We start from the raw sequence: 15,011 nt of genomic DNA, 5'->3' as shown, positions 1-15,011 counted from the left end.
CTATTTCCGCGTTTTATAGTTCACGCCTTCAAAACAAAGTTTCAAATCGTAAACATTTCTTTGCTAAGCTTTCTCTGCTAGACACGCCGAAAAATATTTGATGTCATCTTTCGGTTAAGGCGCATGCATGTAAAGTAATATTAGACAGTGCTGCTTCTGAAACAAACTAATTTACGACGATTAATCTAACTGCAGTTTTCTGAGTTAATATATCCGCTGACGTCGTCTGACTGTCAACAGGTTGTGCAGCATTTTCACTCGTCCCATGAATGTAGTCAAGATACTTAAGTTACAGTGGTAAATCCTTTATGTTTCCTACATTTAATGATTTACTGCTTAAAATAATGACATCATTATCTAAAAGGTATCTTCTACTGTAAGTCTTCTCTAATGAATTCTTCATTTACAGAGCACTGTGATGATCTGTGATGGCGAATACTGATTTTCAGCTGCAGTTTCAAGGTGAGTACTTACATTAACCACCCATGATTTTAATGCAAATCACTTTACAAGTTTAACAACAGTGTAGATAAATGTTAATCAGAATATTGTGCAATCTGCGTGTTGCTCTTGAAAGTTGTAAAGAAAAAAAAAAAAGAAAAAACTTTTTGTGCTTTTAGAATTTGAAGATGATCAAAATTTCATGGAAAGTAACCAAGGTGCCACAACAGTGACCACTGATGATCCGCTCAAATCTCGAAAACAACGAAGGGCTGGAACTGTCTTTGAAGAGGAAAAGATTGATCATTTGGACAATGACGACAAAACTGAGGTCAGAGGAATACATTCAAGAAAATGTATCCATTTCATTTCCCCCAATGGATTGCTGTTGTAAAAACATTTTTTATTTGTTATACAGCTTCTGTCGGGTCAGAGAAAAAGTGCTTCCTTCTGGACATTTGAGTACTATCAAACATTATTCGATGTGGACAGTGGTCAGGTAAGCTACTTGAATATTTTCTATAGCAATCACCACTCACTTTACAGGGGTTGGTAACATAAAAAGTCATTCAGAAACTTTCATTGTGTATGTCAGAAACGTATGTGTTTCAGGTCATGTGTGTGTTTTTTCCCAGTTTAGCGATTTAGACCCAAACATGACTTGTGCAAGTAATTGTTGTGTAAAAAGATTGTTGAAACTAATGGTAACAATATGCTATCAAGACAAGGCTTAGATGAAGCTTAAAAAACTTCTGCTGTTTACTTTTAGGTAAAGGACAGAATAGTTGGCTCAATTCTGCCTTGGCCAGGGAAAAACTTTGTTGAGATCTATTTACGAAGTAACCCGGACCTGTATGGTAAGCTAAACTAAAATAAAACTGAATAGAGGAAAAGTAAGTTTATAAAAGGTTGAATGTGCTGGTCTCTATTGTTGTAGGACCTTTCTGGATTTGTGCAACTCTTGTATTTGCCATTGCTATTAGTGGAAACATCTCCAGTTTTCTCGTGAACAAGGGTCAGCCACAGTTCAAATATGTGCCAGATTTTAGGAAAGGTGAGAAATGTTGTTTGAAATAAGCTTGTGTTATAAACAGTAAAAACAAACTACATTTTGTAGGATTTAAAATGTAACTACTCCAGTTTTGTTAAAAGAATAGTTCACCAAAACATTATAATGATCGAAAAAAAATAAGCACAAACAAAGATATTTTCATAGTTGTATTATCAATGATGCGAGTCAACAGGGTCCAAAACTTTCAAACTCGAAAAAAGACAGAAAGCTGAGGCAGCCGTGAGTCTACCATCTGTGTACCTCAGCAGAAATTGAGATTCATCAGACCAGGCTATGTTTTTCCAGTCTTTAACTGTCCAGTTTTGGTGAGCCTGTGCCCACTGCAGCCTCAGCTTTCTGTTCTTAGCTGACAGAGGTGGAACTCAACGTGGTCTTCCACTGTTGTAGTCCATCCACCTCAAGGTTTGAAGTGTTGTGCATTCTGAGATGCTATTCTGCTCACTACAACTGGGGTTATCTGAGTTACCATAGCCTTTCAGTCAGCTCGAACCAGTCTGGCCATTCTCTGTTGACCTCTCTCATCAACAAGGTCCTTCCGCAGAACTGCCACTCACTGGATGTTTTTTGTTATTGGCCCCTATCTGAGTAAACTCTAGAGACTGTTGTACATGAAAATCTTAGGAGATCAGCAGTTAAAGAAATACTCAAACCAGACTGTCTGGCACCAAAAATAATGCCACGGTCCAAATCACTGAGATCACATTTTTTCCCCATTCTGATGGTTGATGTGAACATTAACTGAAGCTCCTAACCTGTATCTGAATGATTTTATGCATTGCACCATTGCCACATGATTGGCTGATTACATAATCGCATGATACAGTTCTCGGTGAGTGTATACAGTATATACTGTATATACCGATAGTGTATTTTGCCGATACCAATAACTAAGGTGGTAGGAAAGGCCAATAACCGATTAATCGGGCGATAGTTTTAAAATAAAAATTTATAGAACATAAAAAAACTCTTATTGTGAAATGACAAAATGAAAAAAAAAAAAAAACTACGATGCGACCACTTCCATTATAATTAATAAATCTTTCTAAACAGTAGGTGTGCAATGTATGGATATAAAAACATCTTACATCTATGATGTTTAAACTGCATAAGGGTCAGTAAATGATGAGAGAACGATCATTTTTGGGTGAACTTTTCCTTTAAGCTAGTGCAATAGTAATGAAATACTACAATAAATTATACAATACATTATATTAGTTTAACATATATCAGTAAATTATATTTGATTCATTTAATATTCAAAAGAAGTTTAGTATGCTGTGAAGAGGGCAAATATCAAACCCCATAATCCTTACCTAAAACTTTTCAATTGTTCTTTTTGCCTTGTTTTTCAAGTAACCATGGCCGCTTCAGCAATCTACAGCTATGCATGGTTAGTACCATTAGCTCTATGGGGGTTTCTCACATGGCGAAATAGGAAGGTCACAAGCCTGGTGTCCTATTCCTTCCTGCAGATAGTCTGTGTCTATGGTTACTCCCTCTCCATCTACATTCCTGCGGTGGTTAGTAATACAATCTTTATACATTAATATGTGCATATTTATCTCATCAGTTCAAAAATATGATGCATCACAGTTTGATGGATTGTTTTTCAACATTCTTTATTATTACATCGCCGTTACAGCTTATTTACCTGTTTGTGTGCATTTATGAAAAACAGATCCTGTGGATAATACCAAGTGAAAGGTTGAGGTGGTGCTCCATTGTGGTAGCTTTGTGTCTCTCAGGATCTGTGCTGGCAATGACATTCTGGCCGGCCATCAGGGACGATAAACCACGGATTACCATTGCAATTATGTCCACCATTGTGATTCTTCACATCCTACTTGCAGTTGGTTGCAAGGTATATTTTTATGAATCTTTACACATAATAAATGCAGCCTCAACAAACCTCACAAGCAGCGCAGCCACACAGGAAGTGTTCTTGACAGTTAGATGAAGCACAATGAAATGCAGGGGTCTCGACACACGATTTTCAAAATTTCAGTTTATTTTTAACTTGACATAATCCTAAAAACGGGATGTTTAATATGCTGAAATTCAGTGAGACGCTCCAAAGGCGCCTGTATGATGCATATGTACTTTTAATGTCCTCCACTAATATTGGCACCCTTGGTAAATATGAGCAAAGAAGGCTGTAAAAAAAATTATTATTATTAAATTATATTTAACAGTAGGCTGGAGGTACTTTTCCATATGGCTACCTCTCTGTGTGCACCAAATCCATATCTGGTGTTTGCTGCCAAAAAGCTCTATTTTTGTTTTATCTGACCATAGAACCCAGTCTCATTTGAAGTTCCAGTAGTGTCTGGCAAACTAAAGATGCTTGAGTTTGTTGTTGGATGAGAGCAGAGGCTTTTTTCTTGAAACCCTCCCAAACAACTTGTGGTGATGTAGGTGATGTCTGATTGTAGATTTGGAGACTTTCTGACCCCAAGAACCAACTATTTTCTGCAATTCTCCAGCTGTGATCCTTGGAGATTCTTTGGCCACTCAAACCATCCTCCTCACCATACGTGAAGACAATATAGACACACGTACTCTTCCAGGCCGATTTGTAACATCTCCAGTTGATTGGGACTTCTTAATTATTGCCCTGATGGTGGAAATGAGCATTTTAGCTATTAAGCGATTTTCTTATAGCCACTTCCCATTTTGTGAAGCTCAACAACCTTTTGCCACACATCAGAACTATATTCTTTAGTCTTACCAATTGTGATGGTTGACTAAGGGAATTTGTCCTGTGTGTTACCTCATTATTATACTCCTGTGAAACAGGAAGCCATGGCTGAACAATTTTATGTTCCTAGTCACCCAGGTGTATTATTATTATTTATTTTTTTTAAATATGAATGGGAATATACTTTAGATATATTTTACTCATAAGAATTTCTAGGGGTGCCAATAGTTGTGGCAAATGGGTTTTGGAGAAAATATTTATTTAATTATGAGATTTTTTATTTTATTTTTTTTTACTTCAATTAAAGGTTAGATTTTTGTGAATATTTTGAATGAAAGATCAAAAGGATAAACAATAAAGACATTTTTTCACAGCCTTCTTTGCTCATATTTACCAAGCGTGCCAATATTAGTGGAGGGCACTGTAGACCAACAATTAAAAATAGTGCAGAAGGAACGCAAGAATGTGTCCTGTGAGAACAGCCCTTAAAGGTATACAGTTGTGCTCAAAAGTTCACATACCCTTAGAGAACTGGTAATATATGTACCATTTTTAAAGAAAACATGAGTGAGCAGGCAAAACACATTTCTTTTATTGCTTATGGGATTTGTAAGGCTGGCACCAGGATGTCTACAACCAAAAGGCGCCATTCCCGGTAAAAGTCAAAGAACTCTGCGAGAATCAACATCATAGAACTCTCTCACAAAAGCTGAAATCTTCACCTGAATATCACCACGTGTGATAAATTGCAAATCACCTTGCTGCCCCCCCTTCTCTCTCCCCCTTCTCCCCTTCAACAGCTCTGGACCAACAGAGCTGAGATAGTCCTCTAAAAATCTTCATTTGTGTTCTGCAGAAGAAAAAATGTCATGCACATCTGGGATGGCATGAGAGTGAATAAATCATGAGAGAATTTTCATTTTTGGGTGAACTATTCCTTTAAGTCTACCTTGGACAGATTGACAAACCCAACTGCAAAATGGATTGATGTGGACTGTAGGCCAGTGACAGGCTTATGTTCAATTATATGGGAGTAAAACAAACAGTATATTGACTACTAAAGCCACTTTTTGTACTGTCTAATCAATGCTTTTCTCATCTGCTACAGTAATACAATATATTCAAGGTGAATATCTGAATTATTATATTTATTATATTACAGAATAGGCTATTATAATTAAATTGACTTGAATTATTATGTATTATTTATTTCGAATTAGCCTTTCTAGGCAAATATTGATATATGCGATTAATTAATCTGCAAATCATGTAATTAACTAAATTAAAAAATGTAATCTACACTGTAAACCCGAATAAGTTAGCAGAACTAAAAAAATTTGAGGTAATCGGTTACATCAATTTTTTTAAGTTAATAAATTACAAGTAAGCATAACTGTCAGATTTTGATTTTGTAGTACTCATGCATGTTGATTTTTTTCTTAACTTGAAATATTGAATAAGCGAACATATGCATTTTAATGGTACTTAACTTTAAATGTCATTCTTTGGCTGAATTTAAAATCACTGTGTAGGCTCAACTTAAATATGTCAAGTAGAGGGAACCTAGCTTGCTAGTACTAGTTAGAACAAACCAGTACAGTGAATGTTAGCATGCTGAATTTATGCTAATTGGATAAACCATGCTTTGATTAGCAGCAACTGCTCAACAGGTATATCAGTAAAGTGTAGAACGATCTAATATTGTACCTGACCTCAAGCTAATCTCAAGCTCCACTATTCACCATAATGGTAACCCCCCAAAAAATTTTACATGACAGAAACTCTTCTAAACAATGCAACAAAACATTAAACACTAACAAGAATCTCCCTTTACATTCATCTCGCACAAAGACACGCTTTATAACACTTAATTTTTACATTTACTCTCCCTTCGAGTGCTATGTAAAGCATGCTGGGAAATAAAAATCCCCTTCCCAGTTTCAGTTAAATTTAAGTTCCTGTGAATTTAAAGAGACAAGTTCATTAAACTCAAAACATTAAACAATTCAGGTTACTAAAAAGGTGTAAGTTTCGTGAACTCAAAAGAAAGAGAAAGTTCTAAATACACATCAAGGTTAATTTATTTGAACTAATTTGTATGATTTAATGTTTCCCTGCTCAAAACAATTAATTATTTTGAGCATTAGGGTTTACACTGTATTGACAGCTCTTACAATTTATACAAAATATCTATTATATTAGTGTCTACTAATCTACTACATATACTGTATCTACTACACAAATATTTACATGTATCTACTGTTTCAAACTGAATCATTCTATAGTCCTCGAAACGATCAAACTGTCAAAATGTTAAAGTTTGCATTTATTCATTTATTTAGCTTCCAGTTTGAAATTGACGACGAAATATTCAACAATTGAGTGCTGTAAAACTGCAACAGGGGCTTTGAAACACTCAAGCTTGTAGCTTATCAGAATTGGCAGTTCTTCCTGCAGCGTTAAAGGATCAAAGTTGTTGGTGTCAAATGTGTTTTCCCAGTGGAGGGGTGTGTTCTTGGAAACACTGGCAATAGTCATTGACTGCCCTGGAAACATGCCAGTATGTGAGCAGAACCATATCCTTATGGCTATCATATGCCATCAATTACATTCATTTAATTAGTGAATGCAATGTTTGTGGAGTTTAAGGAACAAAAGTGCTGTCAAAGTCTGAATGATTTGTGCCCTCTCTCTCTTTTCTCTCTCGCAGGCATACTTTTTCAGTACAAATGTGACGGATCTATCAGAGGATCACAATGAGTCACTGAGAACGACCAACACTTTATCACCCACAAAGGCAAACTGAAATAGAGCTGAGGGTAAATACAGGACTTCAGTGGTGTGGCACTGACATGGCATAAAAATGTTTGAATAGCTATGCAAGCACTTCAGCTGTCATTTGATTATAGTTGCTGAAGTGAAAATAAGACATTGCAATTGACAAGATTTTTCAACATGTTAACACTTGAGACAAGACTTCCTGTACATAATCTCTGCTCCTCAAGCAATTGTTATTCTCCTGTAATTGCTGCTTCTCTTCTTGCCTTATTAGAGAGAATCAGGTATCTTGATAATGGGCTCGTGGGTTGTCTGGAATTCACTACTTAAGGTCTTTGTTTTGAAGTGTGAAGGTAAATATCTAATTTTGATGTGGGAGAGCAGGGTAACATCTAGATAGTCATCTACAAGTTGCAACATTACTGATTTTTTTCTGATTGGAGTTAAAGACACATGTTACTGTAGTGTTACTAAGTAGAGGATATGTATATAGCTGTGGTTTAAATATTTATGTGATAATTGAGTTTGAGATGGTTTTCAAAAGGGTCATTCTCCTGTTTCTACCACTTTGGAACGTGTACATACACTTAAATTGTTTTAAAACATTAAAAACTCTACAGTGCCATCACGAAAAACAATGAAAAGAAAAATATGAGTTTAAGAATACACACATAAACTGATAATCTACTTTAGTTTCAATGATGCTGAAAACCAAAGCTAGATCGCAGAAATTGTTTAAATATTAAACAATCTTGCCGTTTTCTGTGGTGGTCATTGCTTTTTTTTTTTTTTTTATTTACACTGATCAGCCACAACATTAAAACCACCTGCCTAATATTGTGTAGGTCCCCTTCGTGCCGCCAAAACAGCACCAACCCACATCTCAGAATGGCATTCTGAGATGTTATTCTTCTCACTACAGTTGTACAGAGCGGTTATTTGAGTTACCGTAGACTTTGTCAGTTCGAACCAGTCTGGCCATTCTCTAATGACCTCTCTCATCAACAAGGCATTCCCGTCCACAGAACTGCTGCTAACTGGATGTTTTCATGCGGAGTAAATTCTAGAGACTGTTGTGCATGAAAATCCCAGGAGATCAGCAGTTACAGAAATACTCAAACCAGCCCATCTGGCACCAACAATCATGCCACGGTCCAAATCACTGAGATCAAATTTTTTCCCCATTCTGATGGTTGATGTGAACATTAACTGAAGCTCCTAACCCGTTTCTGCATGATTTTATGCACTGAACTGTGGCTGATTAGATAATCGCATGGATGATTGTTGGTGCCAGATGGGCTGGTTTGAGTATTTCTGTAACTGCTGATCTCCTGGGATTTTCACACACAACAGGAAATTTACTCAAAATGGTGCCAAAAACAAAAAACATCCAGTGAGCAGCAGTTCTGTGGATGGAAATGCCTTGTTAATGAGAGAGGTCAACAGAGAATGGCCAGACTGGTTCGAACTGACAAAGTCTATGGTAACTCAGATAACCGCTCTGTACAACTGTGGTGAGAAGAATAACATCTCAGAATGCTATTCTAATACGTGGGTTGGTGCTGTTTTAGCGTTGTTTTATATATATCTATATTACTTGTGTTCACTGTGTATTTTATGAGAGATTTGTATCTAGATATGTGCCTGTACATGTAGATACTGTACAATGCCTAGACCAATTAATTGTTAACAGTGTTTCAAGATATTACTTTGTAATAAATATTTAGTAGTTTTCTTTGTTTTTTTACATGCACACAAACATAGACTAATGGGTAATGGTGAGCATATGCTAAGCGCATAAGGCTTTTTTCCCCAGATAATGTCTCAGTGATTGATGGTGATAGTGATAGCCACATGGTTTTGGTGGAGATCATAGAATTTCCTTTTCTGCCCCATCAAGATAAAAGGAACAAAGGTATATTGTCTTAGATAAAATCTATCTTGTCTTTGATGTCAGGATCTGATACAGTACAACGTTTCATGTATCTCAGAGTGCCATCAGCAGTGCACTTTTAACCTTTATCCATCACATTCATTTTAATTAGATAAATTATTTTTTTTAAGTTGGCACCAGCGTTATGAAATGGCTTAGCTACATTTTCCAAATTAACAAAATCGAAAATTTGTGTCACTTGAAACTGTGCCAATGTGTGGTGTGTCCTAATTAATGGTCATTCTAGCCTTAGCTTAGAGTTACACTGATGCTGGCTGCCTAACCAAAACCTCTGTGGAGCAATGTCATCTTCGCAAGTCACTGTGGCGCCCAGTATCCCTTGACACAGTGGATTAAAAAATAGAAAGGAGACTTCATTTTTGGATCACTTTTGAATGCATGGGAGGATATCCGTTGCCATTATTTGAATTACCCAACTTGACCTCACCTGGAAAACTTATTTAAAAAGGCTTCAACCTTCAACAAGGATCATGCATTTTCAATATAACATTTAAGACTGCAAGTGAATGATGGCTGGGAAAGTGGAAAAGGTCTCTAAGTACGAAACTCTGAAGCTGTTGGAAAAGTGCCGAAAGGAAAGAGACGATGCTTTGCAACGGGAGAATTTGATGAGGGAAAAACTGAGACAATATGAATCTAGAATTAGATCAACCGAAGCTCTCAAACAGAAACTGAAGCAATTGACTTTGGACAACAAGGAGCTGCGCAAACAGGTGAAAGTCCTACGGGCTGAAATTGGTTTGGAGTCGGGTCCAAAATTTCATGGTAAAACCACCAAGGATATAATCAACGAGTTGCATGAAAAGGAGAAGGAGTGCGATTCACTGGTTGAAAAAGCGGGGAAATTAAGTTTGACCATCGATGAACTGACTTCAGAACTGGCCAACACCGTGACCTCAAAGACTCTGCTAGAGGACCAAGTTCAGTCACTCCAGCAAAATCTGAAGGATATGACAAACAATCAGCGACGGCTTCTGAAATTATGGGAAGATAAGAAGGCGCAGAGGGAACAGCTGTCACTGCCTGCCATTCCTCAGAGACCTGGACAAAAGCCTGTAATTCATAAAGGTGTCCAGACGGAGATGTCCATCAGTTCCACTCAGATATTACCGACAAATGCATTTGAGACCAAGACGCGTCGAGAGATTGATAAGAGCAGAACCAGTCTGGAAAGACGCAGCATCACCTTAGCAAATGGCACTCATCGGGAGAAAATTGCTTTGATTCAGAATGAAGTGAAAGGAATACACAACTGAAAATGACTTATGTCGACATGAGGCCGATTCAAAGCAACGATTTAAAACTACATTATTACTAAATAACTAAATTATTTATATTTATGCATGTATAAATACTTGTATAAATCAGTTGTATATAATAAATATTTATTGTATGTATAAATAATTAAGATACCTGATTCAAGCCAGGACTATTGAATATAGGTTTATCACAATAATTTTTTTTTGTCTGTAGTTTCAAGTATTACTCCTATAGGTTAAAGTTTATTGTCTACAAAAATATGTAAGATATTTTTAAGATAGATGTAATTTATTCAGTTTAATTCAGATTTTGTCATCTCCGGTTTGGATAATCATGTAATAAAGCGATGTATTTCATTCAATTTAAATGTCACTAATTTATGTCTTGCTCAGGGTAGTAACTACTAAAATTTAAAAAAGTTGTATGTCTCAGTCTCAGGGTTCAGCTCAATGTCAGAAATAAACTTTTACATATAGGGGCAATAATTTCTCCTTGGATTTAATTTTCAGGGGCATTTTTAATGTTTATAAGGGATATATATACAGTTGAAGTCAGAAGTTTACATACACTTAGGTTGAAATCATTAAAACTAATTTTTAACCACTCCACAGATTTAATATTAGCAAACTATAGTTTTGGCAAGTCGTTTAGGACATCTACTTTGTGCATGACACGAGTAATTTTTCCAACAACTGTTTACAGACAGATTGCTTTACTTTTAATTGACTATATCACTATTCCAGTGGGTCATTAGTTTACATACACTAAGTTAACTGTGCCTTTAAGCAGCTTGGAAAATTCCAGAAAATGATGTCAAGCCTAATTTAGCTGCTGATAGGCTAATTGGAGTCAATTAGAGGTGTACCTGTGGATGTACTTTAAGGCCTACCTTCAAACTCAGTGCCTCTTTGCTTGACATCATGAGTAAATCAAAAGAAATAAAAATGGTGGACCTCCACAAGTCTGGTTCATCCTTGGGAGCAATTTCCAAACACCAGAAGATACACGTTCATCTGTACAAACAATAGTACGCAACTATAAACACCATGGGACCACGCAGCCATCATACTGCTCAGGAAGGAAATGCATTCCATCTCCTAGAGATGAATGTAGTTTGGTGTGAAAAGTGCAAATCTATCCCAGAACAACAGCAAAGGAACTTCTGAAGATTCTGGAGGAAACAGGTAGACAAGTATCTATATCCACAGTAAAATGAGTCCTATATCGAAATAACCTTAAAGTCTGCTCAGCAAGGAAGAAGCCAATGCTCCAAAACCACCATAAAAAAGCCGGACTATAGTTTGCAATTCCACATGGGGACAAAGATCTTACTTTTTGCAGAAATGTCCCCTGGTCTTATGAAACAAAATTTTAACTGTTTGGCCATAATGACCATCATTATGTTTTAAGGAAAAAGGGTGAGGCTTGCAAGTTGAAGAACATCATCCCAACCGTGAAGCATGGGGGTGGCAGCATCATGTTGTGGTGGTGTTTTGCTGCAGGAGAGACTGGTGCACTTCACAAAATAAATTGCATCATGAGAAAGGAAAATTATGTGGATATATTCAAGCAACATCTCAAGTCATCAGCCAGGAAGTTAAAACTCATTGCAAATGGGTCTTCCAAATGGACAATGACCCCAAGCATACCTCCAAAGTTGTGGCAAAATGGCTTAAGGACAACAAAGTCAAGGTATTGGAGTGGCCATCACAAAGCCCGGACCTCAGTACGATAGAAAATGTGTAGGCAGAACTGAAAAAGCATGTGCAAGCAAGGAGGCCTACAAACCTGACTCAATTACACCAGTTCTGTCTGGAGGAATGGGCCCAAATTCCAGCAACTTACTGTGAGAAGCTTGTGGAAGGCTACCCAAAAAGTTTGACCCAAGTTAAACAATTTAAAGGCAATGCTACCAAATACTAACAAAGTGTATGTAAACTTCTGACCCACTGGGAATGTGATGAAAGAAATAAAAGCTGAAATAAATAATTCTCTCTACTATTATTCTGACATTTCTCATTCTTAAAATAAAGTAGTGATCCTAACTGACCTAAGACAGGGAATGTTTTCTACGATTAAATGTCAGGAATTGTGAAAAACTGAGTTTAAATGTATTTGGCTAAGGTGTATGTAAACTTCTGACTTCAACTGTATATACACCAATCAGCCACAACATTAAAACCACCTGCCTAATATTTTGTAGGTTCCCCTCGTGCCACCAAAACAGCGGCAACCCGCATTTCACAGTAGCATTCTGAGATGCTTTTCTTCACAACACAATAGTACAGTGCGGTTATCTGAGTTGCCATAGACTTTGTCAGTTCGAACCATCTAGCCATTCTCGGTTGACCTCTCTCATTAACAAAGAATTTCTGTCCACAGAACTGCCACTCACTGGATGTTTTTTGTTTTTGGCACCACTCGGAGTAAATTCTAGAGACTGTTGTGCATAAAAAATAAAAAAAAATCAGGAGATCAGCAGTTACAGAAATACTCAAACCAGCCCATCTGGCACCAGCATTCATGCCACGGTACAAATCACTGAGATCACATTTTTTTCCCATTCTGATGGTTGATGTGAACATTAACTGAAGCTCCTGGCCCGTATCTCCATGATTTTATGCACTGCACTGCTGCCACACGATTGGCTGATTAGATAATCGTATGGATGATTTTTGGTGCCAGATGGGCTGGTTTGAGTATTTCTGTAACTGCTGATCTGTAACTGCTGATTTTCATGCACAACAGAATTGACTCAGAATGGTGCCAAAAACAAAAAACATCCAGTGAGGGGCAGTTCTGTGGACGGAAATACCTTGTTGATGAGAGAGGTCAATAGAGAATGGCCAGACTGGATCGAACTGAAGTCTAAGGTACCTCAGATAACCACTCTGTACAATTGTGGTGAGAAGAAAAGCATGTCAGAATGCTACTCTGAGATGCTGGTTAGCGCTGTTTTGGCAGCACAAGGGGGACCTACACAATATTAGACGTGGTTTTAATGTTGTGGCTGATATTGAAAATTCTGTCATTCTTATATTCAAATACTTAGATTTAATCAATTTAAATAAGTTCTGAATTTTAATAATTAGACTGAGAATATATATTACATCCTACCAATAAAATTAAATCAACATCAAATCATATTTTCTGTGATAATAGCTAATAAATAAGCTTATAACACAATATTAAGAACTATATCAGATGTTATAAATAAAAAACTGGGGCTTTTTATTTTTTTATCCCCACAATTTGAATTTCAGGAGCATTTCTGTCACTTTTGGAGGAACTTTTGCCACAAGCCAGCCCTCTTAATCTCTGGCCCTGGTTAAAGGGATAGTTGACCCAAAAATGAAAATTCTCTTATTTACTCACCCTCATGATATCCCAGGTGTGTATGACCAGAGATTATTTAGCGGAGACGGGCCATTTCTATTATAATGAATGGCAGAAATTGGAACGCTCAACCAAGGAGCTCTAGCACCCAACGGTCAATGGATATAGAAAGGAAGTCCCGCCTTACAGTTAAAAGAGCCAATCATCTTTTAGATGCAGACATCACCTGTCAATCAACTCTAGAACGTGCATGCGTATTAGCTATACAAGCCAGGAAAATTGCATTTTTAGTGTAATATGAGGTTAAGAATCACAATTTATGATGCAAGTATTGTCAGATTTTATTGCTGATTTGAAATATTCTTTGATCGTAATCTTGACCAATCGTTTTAGAGATTTTGGTCTTTCTCCATTCAAGTAGATGGGAGCTGCACTGTCTTGACTGGAAATAGCCTCCCGAGAGCTTTCCAATGATGGCAGCAGACTGACTTGCTAGAAAGACTTTGGTATGACTTTCTTTCTTCACCAGAAAACATTTGAAGAAAAAAAGAAACATTTCTTAGCTCAGTAGGTCCTTAACAGTGGGGGCAGTGGTAGCTCAGCAGTTAAGGCTCTGGGTTACTGATCAGAAGGTCAGGGGTTCAAGCCCCAGCACCACCAAGATGCCACTGTTGGGCCCCTGAGCAAGGCCCTTGACCCTATCTGCTCCAGGGGTGCCATATCATGGCTGACCCTGCACTCTGACCCCAGCCTAGCTGGGATATGTGAAAAAAAAAGAAGAATTTCACTGTATATGTGCAAATGTATAATGTGATAAAGAAAATTATTAAAAAAATTATAATTATTATTAACATGCAAGTGAATGGCAATTTCTCTTCACAGTTAAAATAAACGTCATCAATACAACTCCAGCTGCTGGCAATTTCTCTTCACAGTTAAAATAAACGTCATCAATACAACTCCAGCTGTTAAACTGATGTCTTCTAAAGCAATATGATTGCTTTTGGTGCGAAAAATATCAATATTTAAGTACTTTTTAACTATAATCCAATGCTTCAGGAGATGGTGGAGTCCAAGCGGTCTCTCTTGTGATGCTTTCTCATTGCCATGGATACCGAGGTACTCTCACGTTCTCCACTTGGTTGAGACATCCAGGATAAACACACAAACACATCATTGTGAGTAAAGAAACAGATAAAAACAGATCTAAACCAAAATCAACCAAGATACTGTACAGCCTTCCTCCTCCTCACTTGTAAACAGCGCTGCCCTTCCATGTGTGTGTCCCACGTGCGTCAGTACTCGTGTGTCTCAAATGGCAATGTGATTACGTCACACGCGCATATGCTGCCGACCGGAAGCAAGAGTTTTAAAAAGTACTTAAATGTTTATCTTTTTCGCACCAACCGCGATCGTATTGCTTTAGAAGACATTAATTTAACAGCTGGTGTCGTATGGATGAAGTTTATGCT

The 15,011-nt window shown here is 37.2% G+C and overlaps 2 protein-coding genes and 1 long non-coding RNA gene across 4 annotated transcripts; 2 read left to right on the top strand and 1 right to left on the bottom strand.

Moving 5' to 3' along the window:
• The first annotated feature begins 28 nt into the window (after nt 1-28).
• On the top strand, nt 29-8,453 carry LOC127440477 (protein YIPF1-like). 2 transcript variants are annotated; one of them, XM_051697088.1, is made up of 9 exons: nt 31-297; nt 410-462; nt 621-772; nt 860-940; nt 1,211-1,298; nt 1,379-1,495; nt 2,867-3,033; nt 3,192-3,374; nt 6,922-7,979. In XM_051697088.1, the coding sequence occupies exons 2-9, from the start codon at nt 429-431 to the stop codon at nt 7,015-7,017; spliced, it is 918 nt and encodes a 305-aa protein (XP_051553048.1). In that variant the 5' UTR covers nt 31-297; nt 410-428; the 3' UTR covers nt 7,018-7,979. The 2 variants fall into 2 exon arrangements, with proteins under 2 accessions (XP_051553049.1, XP_051553048.1); XM_051697089.1 differs by lacking the exon at nt 1,379-1,495 and having other exon boundaries at nt 29-297; nt 6,922-8,453.
• A 38-nt stretch (nt 8,454-8,491) lies between these two features.
• Nucleotides 8,492-10,673, top strand: LOC127440485 (uncharacterized). Its single transcript, XM_051697103.1, has one exon. It carries the CDS (start codon nt 9,450-9,452, stop codon nt 10,197-10,199), a length of 750 nt encoding a protein of 249 aa, XP_051553063.1. The 5' UTR covers nt 8,492-9,449; the 3' UTR covers nt 10,200-10,673.
• A 3,189-nt stretch (nt 10,674-13,862) lies between these two features.
• Nucleotides 13,863-14,804, bottom strand: LOC127440495 (uncharacterized). Its single transcript, XR_007897140.1, has 2 exons — nt 14,573-14,804; nt 13,863-14,294 (listed from the first exon to the last, which is right to left on the bottom strand). It is a non-coding gene; the product is annotated as an uncharacterized LOC127440495 (long non-coding RNA).
• Nucleotides 14,805-15,011: the final 207 nt, after the last annotated feature.

The sequence above is a fragment of the Myxocyprinus asiaticus genome, chromosome 5 (genome assembly GCF_019703515.2).
Source record: "Myxocyprinus asiaticus isolate MX2 ecotype Aquarium Trade chromosome 5, UBuf_Myxa_2, whole genome shotgun sequence".
NCBI classification, from domain to species: Eukaryota; Metazoa; Chordata; class Actinopteri; order Cypriniformes; family Catostomidae; genus Myxocyprinus; species Myxocyprinus asiaticus.
Note: the sequence above shows the minus strand (reverse complement) of the source record. Positions and strands in the feature narration are given on the sequence as shown.

Excerpts from the sequence above, each read along its gene's own strand:
- LOC127440477 (XM_051697088.1), top strand. The coding sequence starts at position 429 with ATGGCGAATACTGATTTTCAGCTGCAGTTTCAAG. Across the intron at positions 463-620 it reads TTTTCAGCTGCAGTTTCAAG|AATTTGAAGATGATCAAAAT; the intron begins GTGAGTACTTAC and ends TTGTGCTTTTAG. Across the intron at positions 1,496-2,866 it reads TGTGCCAGATTTTAGGAAAG|TAACCATGGCCGCTTCAGCA; the intron begins GTGAGAAATGTT and ends TTGTTTTTCAAG.
- LOC127440485 (XM_051697103.1), top strand. The coding sequence starts at position 9,450 with ATGATGGCTGGGAAAGTGGAAAAGGTCTCTAAGTACGAAACTCTGAAG.